The 22,406-nt window shown below is 42.7% G+C and overlaps 1 protein-coding gene across 1 annotated transcript in view; it reads left to right on the top strand.

The window, feature by feature from the left end:
- LOC311237669 (cadherin-18-like) overlaps nucleotides 1-22,406 on the top strand; it is a gene marked incomplete at its 5' end in the record, with an annotated part of 233,837 nt that overhangs the window by 61,021 nt on the left and 150,410 nt on the right. Inside the window, one exon of the mRNA XM_084325635.1 lies at nucleotides 12,547-12,666. Coding sequence (XP_084181761.1) covers nucleotides 12,547-12,666 — 120 coding nt within the window. The remainder of the gene's footprint in view (nucleotides 1-12,546; nucleotides 12,667-22,406) is intronic.

The following is a 22,406-nucleotide window of genomic DNA, read 5'->3' as shown; positions in this document are numbered from 1 at the left end:
ATGCATTTATGCACACAACTTTTGAAGCGTGAGTCAGATTTTCTAAAACAAGGTACCGTTGGAATCCTTGGCTGAAGCCGAGTTCACCCTATGATGTAATTTGCCGCCATATTGGATTGCCGCCATTTTGCATTTTGTGATAAACACTTAAAATGCTACTCCTCCTACATATTTTCCAATGTCTACACAGGTATGACTTTTGTTTTTGATTTCCCAATGCATTTGCTTTTGACAGTGAATTGAATTTGGTGATAAAGCCGCCAAACAGAAAGTTGAGTTATATCTCAGAAATGCTTTAATGTATCAAAACCACATTTTGCAGACTGTTTAGGGACCCAGTTTAGGGACCCAGGGACCAAGTGGCATGTTGACAACTCATGCACTCTAGCGCCACCAATGTGTCAAAGTTGGAATCGTGTTTATGCCTGTAACTTTTGAACTGTATGTCCGATTTTAACTCTTGTAGCAATGGATTCCCTGGCTCGTGCAGAGTTCAAAACACCCCATGGTTTAATTATTATTCTTATTTTTGGATTGCAGCATGCAAGGTACACTTTTGTTCTTCTGCACAATTTCACAGATTTTAGAGTGGGGAGAGCTGCATTTTGGAAAAATGTCACACATTTTCTAAACTGCCATCCCTCTTAAAATGTTCACCACTCATACATATTATATATACAAATGTTCACATGACTCATGGGATTCGTAAAAACTTAAAGATGTATCTTTTTCACCCTGTGACAGGTGGAACGATGACTCCCCCCTTCCATTGAGACCAACTTTTTTTTGGGGGAAATCAATCGAGAGGGGTGTCTAAAATATGTGTTTTTTTTTGGGGGAATTCAAATATGGGCTTATTTTTCGGATAGGATAAATTTAACCTACATCATTTTGGATTTCAAAATGGCCGATTTTACCATAAACCCCTTGGCTATACATGGGTGCCAACATGAATCTGAAGGAAATCCTATCATGCAAGGTGTCTAAATTATGCGTTCTTAATGATAAATTCAAAAATGACTTAATTTTTGGGATAGGATAACTCTAACCTACATCATTTTGGATTCCAAAATGGCAGTTTTTACCATTTGTAACACAGGTGCCAGAATGACTCTGAAGGAAATCCTATTATGCAAGGTGTCTAAATTATGTGTTTCTTAAAAAGTGGCCTGACTGGGGCTATATTTCGCACTATATTTCCTGGCCTGAATGATTTCCCCAGTCCGGCCCTGGTTAAAAGTCTCCAATGCTTATTAGTGTGTGTGCGTTTGAACGTTTGCATGTTTCAACCATACATTTCCATTTATAAAAAAAAAAAAAAAATACAAATACTTTTTTTTACCTCCTATAATAGTGGGGGTCGCGGCTCTCTGACACCGCTATTTCGGGGGTCGCTGCCTGAAAACTTTGGGAACCCCTACCGGTAAATGTGTAGCAGCAGGAGGTGTAGCAGGGACAGCAGGAGGTGTAGCAGGGACAGCAGGAGGTGTAGCAGGGACAGCAGGAGGTGTAGCAAGGACAGCAGGAGGTGTGGCAGGGACAGCAGGAGGTGTAGCACAGCAGGAGGTGTAGCAGGGACAGCAGGAGGTGTGGCAGGGACAGCAGGAGGTGTAGCAGGGACAGCAGGAGGTGTGGCAGGGACAGCAGGAGGTGTAGCAGGGACAGCATGAGGTGTAGCACAGCAGGAGGTGTAGCAGGGACAGCATGAGGTGTGGCAGGGACAGCATGAGGTGTAGCAGGGACAGCAGGAGGTGTGGCAGGGACAGCAGGAGGTGTAGCAGGGACAGCAGGAGGTGTAGCAGGGACAGCAGGGGGTGCATCAGGGACAGCAGGATGTGTAGCAGGGACAGCAGGAGGTGTGGCAGGGACGCGTGTACCGGTTCCGCAACAGTAAGTGACTTCCGGGGTAGGCCTGATTGGCCCCGACAGGCACGTGACGCGGCAAACTCAGGACGCGCAATGAGGCTGCTGAGAGCTGTCGCGCGGAAATAGGCTGTCTATTGCCATTCTCTAACACAAACTCTAACCTTAACCAGCTCCTTAACAGCGCCTAAACTTAACCGTTCTAACCTTAACCAACTCCGAAACAATGCCTAACCTTAACCTTAACCTTAACCATGCCTAACCTTAACCATAGAAAGAATATTGCCATTCTCTAACACAAACTCTAACCTTAACCAGCTCCTTAACAGCGCCTAAACTTAACCGTTCTAACCTTAACCAACTCCGAAACAATGCCTAACCTTAACCTTAACCTTAACCATGCCTAACCTTAACCATAGAAAGAATACACGTTAAAAAAAAAATCACGTTAAAAAAAATAAATTCGATGGGATTCGAACTCGTCAACAACGGACCGCAGGATCGCAGGACCACTGCTCTGCGAGGTGAGCTAAAGCGCCGAATGAAAGTCATAGCGGATTTGGACGGTTACATCATTCCGCAAGCTCTGCCGCTCCGCTCCGCGGAGCGTGCCGTGCGGCAGAGAAAGTTGCGCGTCACGTGTCTGTCGGGGCCAATCAGGCCTACCCCGGAAGTCACTTACTGTTGCGGAACAGTTACACGCGGCAGGGACAGCCAGAGGTGTAGCAGGGACAGCAGGGGGTGTGGCAGGGACAGCAGGAGGTGTAGCACAGCAGGAGGTGTAGCAGGGACAGCAGGAGGTGTGGCAGGGACAGCAGGGGGTGCATCAGGGACAGCAGGATGTGTAGCAGGGACAGCAGGAGGTGTGGCAGGGACAGCATGAGGTGTGGCAGGGACAGCAGGGGGTGTGGCAGGGACAGCAGGAGGTGTAGCAGGGACAGCAGGAGGTGTAGCAGGGACAGCAGGAGGTGTGGCAGGGAGAGCAGGAGGTGTGGCAGGGAGAGCAGGAGGTGTAGCAGGGACAGCAGGAGGTGTGGCAGGGACAGCAGGAGGTGTGGCAGGGACAGCAGGAGGTGTGGCAGGGACAGCAGGAGGTGTAGCAGGGACAGCAGGAGGTGTGGCAGGGAGAGCAGGAGGTGTGGCAGGGACAGCAGGAGGTGTGGCAGGGAGAGCAGGAGGTGTAGCAGGGACAGCAGGAGGTGTGGCAGGGACAGCAGGAGGTGTAGCAGGGACAGCAGGAGGTGTAGCAGGGACATCAGGAGGTGTAGCAGGGACAGCAGGAGGTGTAGCAGGGACAGCAGGAGGTGTGGCAGGGACAGCAGGAGGTGTGGCAGGGACAGCAGGAGGTGTAGCAGGGACAGCAGGAGGTGTAGCACGCCCACCTCAGACAGCAGCAACACAATAAAAATCACATGAATTCAATTGTCCGGGTGAAAATCACCCAACGTTAGTGTTCTAGGGTTAAGTAAGTCTACCCTTGCAAGGTCTTAACTCATTGGCTGCCAGCTATTAGCCTTATCCTGTGGTAGCTACTGCCACGCTGTAAACGATGGGAGTTAGTCACCTTGTTTGTAGAGCTAAATCTATATTCTATATTATAGCCATGGATACAATACTATAGTCATTTGACATTGAGTTTCTTCCGGTCACGATGCAAAAAAGAGATAATTTTCCCATCCATAATTATGTTCCTGTGTTATACCGTGGTGAATATAAGTATGGTTTTAGAGCAGCCTAGGTAATTCATGAAATGCTTAGTTATGGCAGTATACGTCGATTCCATTGTACATGTTGCCATGTCTTGCCTGTATACGCTATTATCCCGAAATCAAATCTAGATCATATCTATTATGTTCCATCATGAATGCATGAAAGGGAGGGGGGGGTCGTTTCTGATTTGATTGTCAGTAACGGCATTCGCATTGAACACTAAAAACGGTTATCAGCCCGATCGGTGTAAAAGCATTGCAGGATCAAGCAAAAATGTACGGCAAATCACCCTTACCTGTGGCCGGGAGTATTCCAAAAAAAATATTCCAATTTCTTGATCGACATCTGGTAGATCCAATGTCCATTTGCTCGACGGCATAATCCACCATAACATATGGATCTGGCATATTTGACGTGCTTCAATGTAACCGGCAGAACCGTTCGCCTCGCCCGAGAAGGAAAAATGAAACACGAGACCTGGGGCCATCCCACAGCCCAGGATACAATGTTAGAAAGGGTGCTCGATACCGCTTTCTAGCGTGATGCGGCCGGTATTGCACCTAGGCATTCTCAATGCGATTCCCAATGTTAACCCCGAGTCAGTGGGCCTGTAATGAATAGAAATATCGAATAAAAGAAATAACGATCAAATAACGTGGTTGCCGTTCAACGGTTGTTGGACAAACACGTATATAATCGTTGTCGGCGTCCAATGAGTTAATCTAACTTTAAAAAACCTAAACGATTAATTTTGTAGTATATGGTTATCATCGCAAACGCAAGCGCAAAATAGTGGTTACGAGTTTTTATTTTCCTTTGGGTTGCACAGGTAGCACTTTGCTTCAGTGACTTGTTCCTTTCAGTCATCACAGTGCAAATGCCGGGTCAGCTTGTCATATATTTCTGTCAATGTGCTGGTTCTGTAGGACTGCATCAGTCAACACCCTTGGCTCCTGGCGCGCCGAAGATAGTCTGGACGCTTCCTCCTCCTGGGTGTCCACAGGAATGGGCAACTCAGCAGAGTTGTCTGTGAAACTGATTTATTCTCAAAATATAAAAGATCATACGATTCAATATTGTTTCAAATAAAAAGCTAAATACTATTATTTGGTGTGTCATGTTTCCAAATAAGATTGTTCACAACTAAATTATTTCTACCTTCAATTTGTTGGTTAGAGAGGACCTCCATGATCAATCTCGCTCTCAGTGAAGTTTCTCTTTTTAGTTTGCTTAGCCATTATTCCACATTCCACAAACAGGCATGTTCCCATGGGGGGGTTTAATTACCATATATGGTTAATTAGGGGCGGTTTTGTATGTAAATACTTAGAATCGTGCACGAGCATAGATGGTAAGAACAATTGGTATTTAATTGCAGGTGTGTGTACGACCTGTGTACGCACGTTTGATAAATCCCGATTTAGAATGTAGAGACATTCTAAATTATGTGCGTAGGAGAGAGAATATAACACTTTCTGCACATTGTTGATAGATGAGGGCCCTGGACTATTAAATTAAGGTTTTATGGTATATTCACTACAAAATCTTTTTTTCCATCAAGTCTTATTTACATATAGGCAAATACATAGAATCCTTCAATAAGTATTTGTATTCCATAAATTCACTCAACAATATAAAAATTATTATTAGGGATGCTCGATATTGGCTTTTTTACCGATACCGATATACCAATATTGTCCAACTCTTAATTTCCGATACCGATATATGCAGGGTCCCCCCCCCCCCCCCCCCCCCAACAAACTGAATAATTTCAGGTAATTAACATTACATATCTCTTGTCGTGGAATTAACACAACATTATGCATACTTTTGACAATAAATAAAATCAGAATTAGTTCTTACTTGCTTGCCTGGGTAAATACAGGTTAAATAAATGTAAAAAAAAATATATATATTTATTTCGATATCACATTTTATTGCCAATATCGGCCGATAATATCGGACATCCCTAATTATTATATTTATTTTAAGAGTACTGTCCTCGAGATGTACTGTTATGGTTTGTAACCGACCTCAAACGCAACGGCACAGAGAGGAAGTTCAGAGTTAGCCAAAGCTAGGGCGTATTTATTTACAGAGTCACAAGATGGATGAAGTACAGCAATCGAACAAACGGGGATCTGGCATGTGACGATGTAGCGGCTCTGCAGATACTCCCAGTAGGTAGTGGTGAGGAATTGGCAAGTGACGTTGAAGCGGCTCTGCAGATACTCCCAGCGTTCACTCCCGGTGGAAACGGAGAGAGAGAGAAATCAGAGTTAGCCCAACGAACACACAGAGGCAGAGAGGTGACTGGTCCAGTATTAATCCAAGTGACTTGATCTTCGGTGTACCACACACAAGTTAGCTGAGTCCAGAGAAAAACAATACGGTAATCTTCAGTGTTAAACTAACACAAAAATTAGGTGAGTCCAGTACTAACAAAAACGGGATTTCTTCGGTGTTCACCAAACACACAAAAAACTGATAATCCAAAAAGACTGTTTCCAAAAACTCACCAGAGCGCAACGCGAAAGGCGGGCAGATAACGAGGCGCAGCTCCGAACGGGGAACCAGGTTCTCCACAGCGGTTCTCCACAAAAAGGTCCTGGGGAGCAAAAAGACAGGAACAGCGACGGGGAAGGCAGGTATATGCAGGTGTATTTCAGAACGACCCAACATTGATAGTAAGGAGGTCTGAGTATATAAAGCCTTCAGGGGCGCTAATTACAAGCTGTGACAGCTGCGGGATGAGATTGATACTTGCTCCAAAAGCGTGTGGCGGGGAAAGCATTAATCAACATAGTACCTTAAAGGAACGGAGCGTGTGGCGGGGAGCGGACCAAACCTCACATGTACAATGCATTGGTATAGGTAAAGGTTACAGATTTGTCTAGTTGGGGAATTCTAAGTAAAACAGTTGTAAAGCTTTCTGGCAAGTCTGTACTCATGTGCCTCACTTTAAAAATAAAAATACATCTTTGAAGTATGTTAAAATAGACTATTGGCTATGAATTACATCAAACTAAATCGTGCAGCACATAACTTGATATGAAGATATGTGGAGAAAGCGCCCATGATATTACAGTAAGTACAGTATGGATATTCCTTACTTACACAACACTCATTTGTGAGTGGGTGGATAATGTAATATAACAAAAGAGATCCTCGCCACACCTATTATCCGTAACTTACAATGTATCCGCATCCATTGTTCGGTCGTGTGGACGAACAAGACTGCTCATTTCAAAGTTTCACCGTTGGCTGCAAACTTCAATACTTGTTGCACAACACAAATCAATCACCATTGATGATCCCGAGAGTGGAAATCAAGGACTGTGAAGGGGAAAATAATTACCCCCCTTTTCTGCCCCCCCCCCCCCCCCCCCCCCCCCCCCTTTTTCGCTCATGTCCATTAAAGTCATTCCTCTTCAGCTTGGCGTCTGCGGCGTCAAATCGGCTGTAACAATCAGCTGTCCTCACACTCCAGAGCACTAATCCCCAAGCATTTGTCAATACTGGAGCTCCCCGGCACAGGAAGGGGTTGTCTGGGAGTGTGGTAGCTAATTGGTCGTGATGTTCTTTTTTCCCCGGTCTAAATTGATTAGCTGGGCACGTGCCAGGTGCTCCGATGATAACGTTTCAACTTCTTCCAATTTAACGGCAGAATACTAAAATGTGAGTGCTAGATGATGAAAGGGATATCAATTTTCCTCTCCAACCAACTCTCCAGGTTGAAACTGATTCTAAATGGACATCTAGGAAATGCTTTCTCTCTCTCTCTCTCTCTCTCTCTCTCTCTCTCTCTCTCTCTCTCTCTCTCTCTCTCTCTCTCTCTCTCTCTCTCTCTCTCTCCCTCTCTCCCTCTCTCTCTCTCTCTCTCTCTCTCTCTCTCTCTCTCTCTCTCTCTCTCTCTCTCTCTCTCTATCTCTCTCTCTCTGTGTGTCTACTTCTGGGGATATTGCTATTTAATAAAGGCTTCGAAAGCAGAACACGGGGGATTGTTTCGACCAATAGATATCTAGGATGGGAGTATGTTGGAAAAATTGTGCTGAATGATCCACATAAATAAAAAGTGTTTTCCTCCATACAGAAGACGGTCATGAAACACACATAAAAAAAACTACTACTATTTGAATGGATCTTCACAAGAAACCAGATCAGTGGTACCATGGAAAAACTATTGAAATAATAGAGCTTTGCATTGGATTTACCTTCCTCCTCCAATCATATTTATATGAAATTATTATTGTTATTATTATTATTCTCAGAGCTACTGTTCTATTTTGATTCATCATTTGCCTAATGCAAAGCCACTCATGGCCTTGTAGCCTTTAGCATTTCCTTCCACAACAGCTCTTAGCACCTGGGCCCTCATTTATCAATAATGCGGAAAGTGTTCTATTTTCGTTCCTAAGTGCGGAATTTAGAATGTCTCTACAGACAGAAAAATCTGGATTTATCAACCGTGCATACTGTATATGCTCGTGCACGATTGTAAGCATTTACATACAGAACCGCCTCTAATTTACAAAAAATGGTAATGAAACACCCCCATGGAATGTGGAATAATTGACTAAGAGAACTAGAAATGAGAAACTTCACTGAGAGCGAGATTGATCACGGAGGTCTAACCAACAAATTGAACGTATACAGCATTTTCCGTTGTGAACAATCTTATTTGGAAACATGACACACAGAATAATAGTATTTAGCTTTTTATTTGAAACAATATTTAATCGTGTTTGGAGGTGGGTGTTCTGCGTCTGCGTCTGCCCCCCCCCCCTTGCCAAACAAGCAGGCCAACTGTGCTCTAAATGGCTCTTGTGCGGCGCGTGAGCCCGCTATAATAATCTATTCACATAACTGAATTTGTTGATTGATGGAGCTTTGACAGCTACATGGGTACACATTATATTGCTCCGATGTGAAATGCCTGAGCGATCTCCAATCTCACGCTGAGAAGAATCCCAGGGTGGAGAGGACTTGAATGTGCACGGGATGGCATTTGTGCGCATTGTTTCATGCTCCAATTTGTGTCCCGGGTAGCGGACTCCACTCTCTCTGCAAATACACTGCCATATCTGTGACAAGTCTTCCGATGACACAAGATTATCCATGCTGCATTAATTCGGAAAGACCTATTCTAAATGCTATTTATAGGGTTTGACAATAATTACACTCATGTCTCTATTTTACAATTAACTATAATTAATTATGAGTCATACCGAACAGAGGAGCATGTCTATGTTTCCCGGGTCGTATGTTCCCCGGGTCCTATGTTCCCCGGTAGCGATAAAAAAGGTCCTATATGTTCCCCGGGTCCTATGTTCCCCACTCCCGTTGCGGCTCCCGAAAAAGCGACCGAATTGTGTGAGGGCCGACCATGTCAGCTTGCTTCATTTCTCTGTCATTATGGTAGTGTTCTCAAACATACACGTCGCGACTAAAAAAAGGTCCTATGTTCCCCGCTACTCCCGAAAAAGCGAGTTGTGTGAGGGTGTAGATTTATTAAGTTAATATAAAACGTGTTTCGAACATTTTTGAGGTTGTTAAATACACGCTTTTGATTTCTTTAAGTGGCGAGTGACGTCTTTTCCGTGCTTATTTGAGAAGGGTCCAGCTTCACAGCCGGAGAGCAACGCTCTCAGGGCCGCGCTGTGACTGCTGTTCTGTCACTCCCAGCCTAGTAGTGGGCCGGTCGTTGACCAAACTTTATTTTTATTTTTTATAAATCAATTATAACGAACATTACTGTTTTGCTTGTTTGTTTTTTAATCTGTTTATTACTTCATTGTTTTATAAAAAATATATTTATTTCATTTGTTTTTTATTTATGTTCGAAATAAATAAAAGCATTCATTCATTCAAGATATTGTGTGAGCAAAAAATTAAATTAAAATACATGTTATGAAGTATAGTTGATTTACTATATGTATACATCATCTGGCCTGTTTGTAGAACTTCCCTGTGTTGTTGACAAAGCTAAACCCTATTGATATGAAGTTGTCAAACCTTATTGATATGAAGTCTAATGGGAGGATGCTGTCATTTGCTGCTATGTTCATGGCCCTCAGAGCGTTGCTCTCCGGCTGTGCAGCTGGATACTATTGGCTTATTTCTCGCCAGGTGGACAGCGCCTTGGTGCTGAAGTGTCATTCAAACTATCCTTACTTAAATATGACTGTGACGGCGACGACGGCACCACACATGTGAACAGTAACAATGCAATTAATTAACCAACGGGTTCCGGAAGGCTGGACTGCTGCATGATGAAGAGGAGGACGCCGCCACAGCTGAGGCCCTTCAGAGGCTGTTCGATTCCGACAGTGACGAAGAGGAGTTTGTTGGTTTTGAGAACAACAACGAAGGAGAGAGGAGAGTGGCTGACGAAGCCACCCTGAGCCTGTTCGTTTCCGACACTGAAGATGAGGACTTTGGTGGTTTTAGTATGCAGGAAGAAGACGAAGATGAGGATTAATGACTTGACTTTTCTGGTTACAGCCGTCTACTGCAATGAAAGGGTTAACGTGTGCCTTGGTCATAAGATATATTAAACATAAATAGGTGTTGCATTCCCGTGCATGGCGTGTGAGTGGCGCGCGGGCTGTTTTGTGTTTTCCTTCGGTCATGGCGTGTATGCAGCAGGACCTGTCTGTCGCGGAGGTCTTTAATTGGCATGATGCAACACTCAATGCGTGTGTGTGTGCCTAAAAGCACAGCAGAGAATTATGGCATCATTAACCCAACTCGGTCAAAGTTTTGCTTGCTTGTACACAGTGGTTGCAATTCCCCCTCCTCCTCGCAGTCCTCGCAGCCAGTCGTCCACGGAGCAAGAGTTAAAATACGTACATGGCTAGTATAGGCTTCTAAAACGACTTAATAGGCTAAACTTCGTTTTAAATGATTTAATTCACATTTGTTTATTTCATTAAAATGTTCCCGACATAATGCTACCTGCCCCGACCAGATCCGTGACTCTGTTGCGATACAGATGAATTATCTTCTCAAAATAGTATAAGTGGCTATCTTTTAAGCATATTTTACCACTGGTTGAAAACCACTGCTGTAGATCACTGCCGGTACGTGCGCTGGGAGCACACCGTTTAAGTTTGAAAGTTGAAAAGTTTGTGTGTCTGAAACGCTACGGAGCGGGGAACATAGGACCCGGGGAACATATGACCTTTATTTCAGCATTTGGCAAGCCTTTATCGCTACCGGGGAACATAGGACCCGGGGAACATAGGACCTTTATTTCAGCGGGGAACATAGAACCCTTTTTTTGTTCGGGAGCATGCGGGACCGGGGAACATAGAACCTTTATTTCGGGAGTGGGGAACATAGGACCCTTTCTTTTTTTTTTAAAAGCGGGGAACATAGAACCCGGGGAACATAGGACCCGGGGAACATAGGGATGACCCCCCGAACACGTCTTTGTTGGAACTCTAATGCATGAAAGCTTATCCCGTCCGTCTGCAGTCTTCCTATTCTACCGCTTGGTGACATGTACGCACGGTCCGAGCTTAGAAATTATCGTACGCACGGTTTACGCACATATCTGTGCCTACGCAGCATTGATAAATGAGGGCCCTGGATTCTGAGATTTGGTTCTCAGAACATTTGATTTATTGGTAGCTGTTGGGGTGTGAAGATACTTTTCGTAAATATGACCAAAATGGTTCTAAAAAAAGAAGAAAAAGTGCTTACCCCACCTGTAAATCTGGAGTTCTAGAATGACAAGACTTATTTAGTGGCCAACTAATCCGGCCACTTTTATCATCGTAGTATACAAGGGGATTATTTGGGGTTATTGGTTCAAACAAATCATTAATTCCCACCACCAAATGAAAGTTTAGAAACTTCCGAGATGTGGCAGGGGTGTTGATTCTCACAAAAAGTATAGACGGTGGCATTTTTCCCCTTGAGCAAGGTTACCTTTTCACCGAAGCCGAATAAAGAGACGCCTGGTGGCTGTAATCCCATTTTCAGGGAGCGCATTATGTTCTTTGGCCAAAGCAATGAGTCAATTTAGGACCAAGGAGATAGATGGATTGCAGCCAATAGGAGGTGATGAAAGTATAGGCGGACAAGCTGGGGGTGAGAATATGATGGGATATGTGACTGGGGTTGTAATAGGAAAGGTTGATCTGCCACAGAGGGCTGAGTGGAAAAGAAATGTCACTGTGTATCATAAACATTTAATTTCCACATTTCATCACAGGTGTTTTTTTTTTTACTGTTGTCGTGGGGTGAAGGTTAGGCTAGGGCTTGGGACAATGCATTATTGATGTTGCCTTTAAATGTGTTTAACCCTTTTGATGAGTCGGGTAACTATCAAATGCAATGCTTTTGAAATTGAAATGGTACCGAATGAATTACGGCGCAATGTGAGGCATCGTGAGTGGGCACATTACATGATGAATCTGTTATGACTGTTATTACAGTAATTACAAAATAACTACTAACCGTTTGATAAGTTTCCAGTTTTAGATACAAGGTGGGCACGGATTGAGGGCACTCAGTGTGACATACATGGTTCATGAGGAGAAAAATTAAATCACCCATCCACTGCTATCGTGTAACCATAGAGATGCTGGACTCTCAGTGCGTTTTGCCGGCTTGATTTTACTCAACTCCACATTAACAAGGAGAATAAAATAACCCTTAAATGCCCATGCTGTTTTTTCCCCTCGCCAAAATGTTGCCAAAATGTGGAGCATTGTTTAGCTCCCTTCCCAACGAGCTAGCATAACATGCTTGGTACCTGGTAGATTCCCACAGCTTAGTTTTACATGATACCAGTATCTTCACTCTAGCTTTAAAACTGAGCCTCTGAAAGACAGTAACGTTGGGTTAATTAATTTTGGACAACAATAAATAGGGTTACACATATAATAGGCTGCTCAAAATAAAAACAACCCCACCCATCAAATAGTCATGTTGATGTTTAATAACTGCTGTTTTCATTCATAGGGACATCTGTGTACCAAGTCACTGCCACCGACGCCGACGACCCCACATATGGAAATAGTGCCAGAATAGTCTACAGCATTCTACAAGGACAGCCATATTTCTCTGTGGATCCCAAAACAGGTATGAACGTGCATGGCTGGTAACATGGATAGAGATATGCATGCATATTTGGATCAGTACCAGCAGTAATGAAGTGGTATCGCTGGTGTCCCTATAGCTCACGTGCCTGCAGTGTTGGTACTTGTCAGCATAAAGTAGAATCTCGCACCAACCGTAACTCCCAGGTTTCCTGGGAGAAACTCTCTGCTCCACATATGCTTTTGCAGCAAACATCGCACTCAGTTATCTGAGCACGTCGGGCCGAGACCATAAAAGCTAATGTAACCACAGTAGAGTTATAGAGTGCTGATATCACCCGCTGTATTGCTTAGCGCCGCCATCTACTCTATCCGGACCATAACCAACCCCTTAGGGGGTCAAGGGAGGAATTTGTAGAGAGAGGATGCTCTCAGGAAAGCCATTGTTTTCTGGCTGAGGGAGAGACAGGGGGAAGTACAATGTAACACTAGTACTCAGTGTTCGCAAAATAAATACATCTTTTGTTTGAGAGGCCCCTCACCAGATTCTATTAAATGTTAATAGGCCTACCAAAGTGCAATATATATAACTTGTATGTGTCTGTGTGTACTTTTGTTCTGTGTGTGTGTGTGTGTGTGTGTGTGTGTGTGTGTGTGTGTGTGTGTGTGTGCGTGCGTGCGTGCGTGCGTGCGTGCGTGCGTGCGTGCGTGCATGCGTGCGTGCGTGCGTGTGTGTGTGTGTGTGTGTGTGTGTGTGTGTGTGTGTGCAAATGAAATGGATTGCTTGCCTGTTTTTGTCGTTGGTTTACATGAACAACGTTCATGTTGTTGGTTAACATGAACAGCGCTTCAGTATGAGTTAATAACATGTACAGTGAGAAGTGATTCCGTTCTGAATAGCAATTGGCTTTATCTCGGGGGGGGGGGGGGGGGGAGGAATTTCCCCACAGTAAATATTAGTGATGGAGAAGCGACAACAACAAAGCAACCCGGTGCCATGCGGTGCCGTCGTCGAACGCATTGGGGGGAAAAAATCGTCACTCTGTGTCGAGCTTTGAAAATCCTTTCACTGATATTCCGGGGGAAACGCTTAATGGCCATTTTTCCCTCTCTCTCTCTCCATATGCGGCGGGAGCTTGGACACGTCAGATTGGTTGTTTTGCTGGCGCTGACTCTGCATGTTGTGGGCATTGTAATTCAGCACGGAGAACACAGGGGAGCAGGGGACATGATGGAAGGCCCAGCCAGCTGCGGTTTCCTCCACACAGTACCGTTCCTGCCACACATGTTAATGCGTGAGTCTGCCCGTGACAATGCCCACCCAAAACTAAATTTGGAGATACCCCTACCGGAGGTAGAACAAAAACACAACAATGTTTTTCCCTCATCATTCATGTATGAAATCTCCCATATACAAAGTATTCTAGTGCAAACATTTTTACATCCATTTTTACAAACATTTTTACATCCAAAACAGAAAAAAAAGAGCGGAAATAAAGCCTGGCCATAATGGGAGTTGGGAGGTACTATTATTAAACTTGTGTAGATTAATAATACAAGCTCGGAGAGCTTTCAAACGTGACCTTCTAGTAGTATTCCCATAGGACAGATGTACATATCTTCATGCAAGCAGGAAATGTAGACCTAAATACCTCAAATAAGTGGAAATATGTATATCTATGCTGAATGTTCACTTTGTAGTAACTCTGCCAGTAATTGTCATAGCACCACCAATGGGGCCTGTTGGAAACATGTGGTTGGGCTGAATCAACCTGTTTGATGTAGCATAGTCAGGGAGTTACCTCATTAGATCTTACGAGGTGTCCCAAACTAAAGAAAATTACACATTATCAGTGGTTGGAAGAATATTGACATAATGGCAGAGAAAAGTCACTTGAGTAAAAGTACTGCTACGTAATGTTAATATATTGATTATTGATACATTTCACTATGGAAATAGTAGACTGTAGTTGAATCAGGTTGAAATTAAAGTAGACCTTATTGGAATATTTACATACATTTGTCTTTATTACTGACTTTTAAATAATAGTGTTCGATTAAATGGATTAATGTGCCGGTGTGATGATACATTTTGTGAAAAAGGAAATGCTTTCATGTTACTACAAGGAGAACAACATAAAATGATGATATATCATTATTATATAAATGAAGATACCTTGCTATAATTACAGTAAACACATGAAACAATTGGTAGCCTAATTATCACAAGACACATGTCCCATAAACACCATTACTTGCTGTTGAAAAGGATATATTGCTGTTTGTTCCCGCTTTTCAGCACCTTCCCACATTTTTTTAAAGACACTTGGAGAGGGAAAACAACTCTCTGAATGTGGAGTTATTTTAGTTGAAAAAGCGTTAAATGCTTTTTCTGTAAAAAAGTGTTCTCCGTAATGCAGTTCAGCTGAACTGTAGATTTGTTGCCACACAAGATCAATACGAAATAGAGGCTACCAACGGCCTTGTTGCAATCCCATAAATTATCTTTCATTCTCATTGGTCTCATCAGGTTTCTGCTGTATCCTGTATGGGCATTGCATTTACAATGATATATTGATGTTGAATTCCTTTAAACCAGTGTCACTGAGAAAAGTGTTTTTGTTGAATGAATGAATGGCAACTTTATTTAACAGATTGCAGAATGGGTACAATACAGTACGGCTCAATACACACAATTGTTAAAGGGATGCAGACCAGAGAAAGACGTTTGTCTTGTTTACATCAGGGTCCCCCATTTTCAATGCATAGTGACATTTATGACATACACAACATACATGACATTTATGGCATAGGGACATACATGACATACAGGTATTTAGTAATGTTACATTTGTGACATATACGATATGCAAATATACAGTACTGTTACCCCTAGATCCTGACAGAGTATATACATATGATGGGGAGGGGACTGTACATTAGGAGGGGGTGGGTGGGTGGGAGAGAAATATACATACGGTGGGGAGAGAATATATACATGCGGTGGGGAGGAGACTGTCTATTAGTTACTGTCTAGATCGTTACAAAACGCTTGGTTTATGTCCGGTAAAGTAAGCCACTGTGATTGTTACAGACACATGTTTCAGGTTTGGTAAAATTGACATAGGGTCTGAATATACACCTGAACAACAGACAACGAGACACACTCTGGAGGCTAAATGTGGGAATTTTAAATAATGAGGACGTCGTGAATCAGATCAGGAAGGAAATAACAGAATCTATTAAAAACAACGTGAACAGCCATGTGAACCCGACCATCATATGGGACACAATCAAAGCGATTATGAGAGGGTACCTAATCTCAAAGACGGCTTACCTAAATAAGAACAGGCGATTAAGATATGACAAACTACAGAGGGACCTGAGAAAACTTGAGAAGCAAGTACAGGGAGGGGAGGGGGAGGCCACAAGGGACCAGATGATGGGAATAAAGAAACAGCTAGAAGAGATGGGCAGAGAATAACTAGAAAATAAAATGAGATTTGCAAAACAAACCTTTTACGAATCGGGACCAAGGGCAACCAAAATTCTTGCAAAACGCCTCAGGGACCAACAAAACAGGCACTTTATACACAAGATTAGGGAACCCCAATCAGAGGAAGCGACTTATGAACCCAACAAAATTCAACGTATATTCAAAGAATACTACGAGAAGCTATACTCACAACCCGAGATGGAAAATGAGGGAGACATTTTACAGTTCTTATCATCCGTAGACCTCCCGAGTATAGGATAAATAGAGGACAGAGCCTTAATCTCCCCCATCACGAAAGAAGAAACTAGATATAGCCATTGGAAAACTGAAAGCAAACAAAACTCCAGGGAGTGACGGGTTCCCAAACAAGTGGTATATAATATTTAAAGAAGACTTGGCCACAGTAATGTTAGAATCTTTCAATTGGACACTTGAAAAGGCAGAGGCCCCCCCATCCTGGAAAGAGGCTGTGATCTCTGTCATACCAAAGGAAGGGAAGCATAAAGAATATTGCGAATCATACCATCCCATATCAATGCTAAACAGGGATTACAAGCTGTTCACATCTATAGGAGAATGGAAGACATCCTGCCTGATCTGATTCATGAAGACCAGACGGGATTCATAATAGGTAGACAGACACAGGACAACGTCAGGCGCACCCTACACGTGATAGAGCAGGTGGAAAAACAACAACTCCCAGCAGTGCGGGGAAGGCTTTCGACCGGGTCAGATGGTCCTTCCTGTTTAGAGTATTAGAAAGATTTGGATTCGAAGACCAATTCATCAGCTGTATAAAAGCTCTATATGACAACCCAAATGCCAGAGTAAAGATTAACGGTCACCTGTCGGACAGATTCAAACTATTCAGAGGGACGTGCCAGGGATGTTGTGCCAGCCCCGGCCTCTTCGCGATTTTTGTGGAACCATTGGCCCAGGCCATTAGAGAAAGTAAAGACATAAAGGGCATCCAGATAGCGAGGGGTGAACACAGATAGGCCTTTTCACGGACGACATTATTATATACCTCCAAAATCCAAACCTGACATTCTCTAAACTAATGCAAATCGCTCAACATTTAAACATTTGAACATTTAGACAGAACAGGTCACGAATAAGAATAATAAAACAAATCAAATCAAGTTGCCTAAGATAAAAGTAGAGTAAATATAATAAAAATGGAATAAAATATACAGTAAATAAATACAGTAATTTAAAGGAATACTACTATGCCACCCAGCTGAGATACGCTTTAGGAGGGTAACAACCCTGCTGGAGACAGTGTGGACAGATGAATGCCAACCACTCTCACATATTTTGGTTATGTAATAAAGTGCAACCATTTTGGAAGAGTGTTACCCAGGAAATGTATACAATTCTAAGTTACGAATTCCCCATACGACTGATCACCGAGGAGACTATCCACAATGAAGACTTATACCTGTTCAAAATCATGACAATTGCCGGGAAAAAGGCCATCACAAAGAGCTGGCTCAAGGAGGCCTTTCCAGATAAAGAAACATGGAAGGGAATAGTGGAGGAAATAAACTTTTTTCCGAGAACTCTATGGAGAAAATAACATTTTTTCTGAGAACGAAAGCCAAGACATACGACAGACGCTGGTTGAAATGGACAACATATAAGCTGTCAGACGAATAAAGATTGCCTTAGTGCAACCAAAATTGACCAGACCAATCAAGAGCGAATACAGCTCCCCCCATACACCATTGTCTTGTCCCGTGAGTTATGGACGTCTTGTGGTGGTAGTTGGCATATTATTTTAGTAAAATGTAAAATGTTTATGTAATGTTAGAAAAATATCAATGGATCTATTTTTATTTAATTTTTTATTACGTGTTTGGCGCTTAAGCGTTGGTGGTGAAATGCGTAATATTACGTGTTTGGCCCCCAATGACACCATTGCAACCTACAGCAACACGTTATAATTACATTATCACCCATGACAAAATGGGTTTGGGCAGTCAGGGAAACACCAAGAGCAAGACGTGTTCCACTGATAAACCTCCAAAAAGGACTGATGAGGTGGCCACTACCCTGGTGGAGTGGGCTCTGATCTTGACCAGAGGTGTTCGGCCCGCTTTAGTGCAGGCAAAGGAAATGCCTTCAAATGGCCAGTGAGAAAGGCGCAGGTTGGAGACTACCATAGCGCGTGCACTGGACACAGTAGGTGGAGGACAAATTATGGGCTTTATTTGACTTGCTCCCTGAAGGGAGCTCTTTAAAAGAGGGTGGCAAAATAATGGCTTGTGGCCTTGTGACAAGCAGTGATGGCTAGAGATGGAGATAATCAAGAAATTATGTCAGTGTTTCTCTCACCACACCATTTCTGGAACATGAGCCACTTTCCGGCATATTATGACGGTATAGTGCAAGGAGCTCGAGTGTTCTGAATGGTTCTGATGACCTCTGGGGAAGTCAGCTCTTTTTCCATGATTGCAAAGGCCAGCAGAGGCAGCTGTCTGGTCTGCCATGTCACCCCTTCCTTTTGAGTGACAGATAACCAGAATGTCTTCCAGGTAGAAAATAATCCTTATTCCCTGGTGACATAACAGTCCTAATGACATATCCATGCATTTGTAAAACGTACTGCAAATGGCATTCTCTGGTACTTGTAAGCTATTCCCCGGAAGGCAAAGTGAAGAAACTTCCTGTGGGGTTGAAACAAAGGCATATAAGGCATGTAAGGTCTTTCAAGTATATAGACGTGAACCACATATATGTATTTTACTTTTTTATTTATGTGTTTATTTTATTTATTATTACTCAGAGACAATGCACATCAATCAACACTTTCAGTTTCCACATCAATGCAAATGTGCCAGAGTTAGCTAATAAGCTAGTTTTCATCCATAGTCCCTGCCTAACATGCATGTATTTTGGGGTGGGAGGAAACCGGAGTCCCCGGAGGAAACCCACGCAAACACACCCATGCAAACTCCACACAGAAAAGCCTCCGGCCCGGGTTCGAACCCAGGACCTTCATGCTCTGAGGCAGCAGTGCTGATATAGATGTGAATCTCCCAGCCTGCCAGAACACAGCAGCTTTTTGACTCTGAGCATTCTGAATTCCCTCACTGATTGAATGAGCATAGGTTCAAGATATGTCTCTTCCCTCCCTTTTTCTTTGGAACCAAGAAATAATGGGAGTATATGTCCTTCATCCTATTATGTGGAAAGACAAAGGTGATGATCCTTCTTTGATAACGTATGTGCACACACACACTCCTGTATCTCAGCTGACATGGCAGCTGTCTTCGCCTGGTCTGATAACAGTCTGTTTCACTCCATTGAACAGAGGGTAAGGGCTCTCGAATAGCAATTTGTGACCTATCTTCAACATTCTGTCTAACCATGGTTCTAGACTGCATAGATCTCACCCTGCAGTGTGATTTTCTGATGGCAAGCTACCCTGTGTTAAACATTGAATAGGTCACCCCGGCCTCTACTGCTGTCTGCTCAGACTGAACCGGTCTGACCCATGGGAGGCCTGTATGTAACGGTAGGGCACCACCTGGGAGGAGGCACCGGGGAACGCAGATCCAACCCACTCTCGAGACATGGAATGAATGAGTGACGTCACCAGACTGGTGACGGTGACAGCGTGGAAGTCATTTTGGGGAGAGAGGGGCTAGGTCAGTTGTCTTTCAAGAGGACATGGCCAGTGTGACTCTGAATTACCAGAGTCACACCTGGGGCTGAATGTTGTGCCGACCTGGAGCATTACCTTTTGCCAACAAGAAAGAACGGATCTCAGCTACAAGAGGAGGAATAAAGAGAGAGGGGGATATACTTGTGACTGGCAAATGCTGTATACGTTTCAATGGAATATTGCTCTTTCTAGAAGATATTCCTTTATTTCCTTTTAACATAACAGAAACATATTGTGGGAGCAACCTTTGGGATTTGGCAGGCGGCCATCTTCACCCGGATTAAGCCCTGTTAGGCATGAGACTCAGCTGGCCACTGTTGAAAGTGGCGGGCTAGGTGGGCTCTCTATGCCTCTGCTGTATGGAAGGCAGCCACCCTCTCATCAAAGTGGGGCGTGAAAAGACCTTCATCAGAGAGGTGCTGAGGAGCCTGGGCCCTCATTCATCAACGTGACTTACGCACATATATGTGCTTAACCTGTGCGTACGACCATTTCTAAGCAAAGTGTGGGATTCATCAATTTCAACTTGAACTTGACTTCGTGCTTATGTGTACGCACAGCTCTGAGCGTGCTTAGCTGACGCCCAGTGGTAGAATATCGTTACTACGGCATATGCGCTGCTCAGTTCATGCATTAGTTTCAACGCGGAAATAAGCTTCCGTGCATTAGTTTCAACACTGGCGTGTTCAACTTCTGTATGACCCGTAATTCATTATAGTTCATTGTAAAATAGCGACAGTAGTGTAATTATAACGGGCTCATACGCGAACAAGAGGTTGGCCTGCTTGTTTGGCACGGGGGTTCAGACACAGAACACCAACCTCCAAACGTGATTAAATATTGTTTCAAATAAAAAGCGAATTATTTTGTGTCATGTTTCCAAATAAGATTGGTCACGAAATGCTTTCTACTTCAATTTGTTGGTTAGAATAGATGACCTCCGTTGAAACTTCACTGAGACTAACAGTCTATTTGTGAGCTCCCGCACAGCTGTGATAATAATAATAATAATAATAATAATAATAATAATAATAATAATAATAATAATAATAATAATAATAATAATAATAATAATAATAATAATAATAATAATAATAATAATAATAATAATAATAATAATAATAATAATAATAATAATAATAATAATAATAATAATAATAATAATAATAATAATAATAATAATAATAATAATAATAATAATAATAATAATAATAATAATAATAATAATAATAATAATAATAATAATAACAATAATAATAACAATAATAATAATAATAATAATAATAATAATAATAATAATAATAATAATAATAATAATAATAATAATAATAATAATAATAATAATAATAATAATAATAATAATAATAATAGCTTCATTTTATATAGCGCCTTTCAAGAGACCCAAGGTCGCTTTACATAGATAGGGGGGGGGAATAACAAAGTAACAAACATAGTGGACAGACACAACATATAAATATGATGATGGAATTCATTCAAGTCCTCTCCACCCTCGGGTCTTTGCCACCGGCACGGTCCATCGTGATATTGGAGATGGATCGAGCAATAGACTGTTACTGTAGCTGTCAAAGCTCCATCACAAATGCAGTTATGTGAATAGAAAGGGATTCCACTCAGTCAATGTTGCGATGCGCATTTGCCTGATACATGTTGTTGCTGCATGCCGGGAGGAAAGGCATGCTGCATGTTTTCAATTCATTAAATAAAACGGATACTTTTTGCAAGGGTTTACTGACTGTCATACAAATAATCAACCAACTACATACTGTAACTTTTCAGTGCACGTTCTTATTTACATTGTGACAACAGCCTTGTGAGTTCCCGCAGTGACCCACACACAGACATGATGGAATTCAAGTTCAAGTTTGTATTGATCACATATAGGCAGGCTACACATGGCGTATAGGCTACATCATACATGGCAGTGAGATTCATTGTTCTTGTATATGCTCTCGTATTATTGTTTATATAGGCTACCCAATACTGACATCAAAATAGATTGTATGCCTCTAGAAATCATATGCAGCAGGTAGAAAATTGACGGAAAATCCGTCGCGATTTGGAATAAAATTGAGGAGAACTTTAATCCCTGGGTATTAATCAAACAAAACGGGAAAAGGCAGTCATATTCCAGCACGGTCTTTATTAGTGTTTGCGCTGCCCAGGCAGCAATGGTTAATAGATATCATATCCGACATCACCGTACGTGTACACGTCTGTCAGCCTGTCACATAACACGCTTCCCTCGGCTTAGTCCATTTTTCCACATTTCTTGGGGGTGGTCCATTACCGTATATGGTTAATCGGGGCGGTTCTGGTATGCAAATACTTAAAACAGTGCACGAGCTCAAACGTAGGATCAAAGTCATATTTATCAAGACAGGTGTGCGTAGGACCTGTGTACGCACGTGTGATCAATCCCGTTTCTTTTGTGCGTGCACATATTCTAAATTCTGTGCTTAAGTATGGAAATAGAACATTTTCTACGTCACGTTGATGAATGAGGGCCCTGGTCTTCTGTGGTCTGCGACAGCCAACGCTGACACTAGGTCATCATGGACCATGCCATGACTCTGCCAGTGGCTACTGCCTACATCTG

Source organism: Notolepis coatsorum (assembly GCF_963971535.1).
Source record: "Notolepis coatsorum genome assembly, chromosome: 12".
Classification (NCBI taxonomy): Eukaryota; Metazoa; Chordata; class Actinopteri; order Aulopiformes; family Paralepididae; genus Notolepis; species Notolepis coatsorum.
Note: the sequence above shows the minus strand (reverse complement) of the source record. Positions and strands in the feature narration are given on the sequence as shown.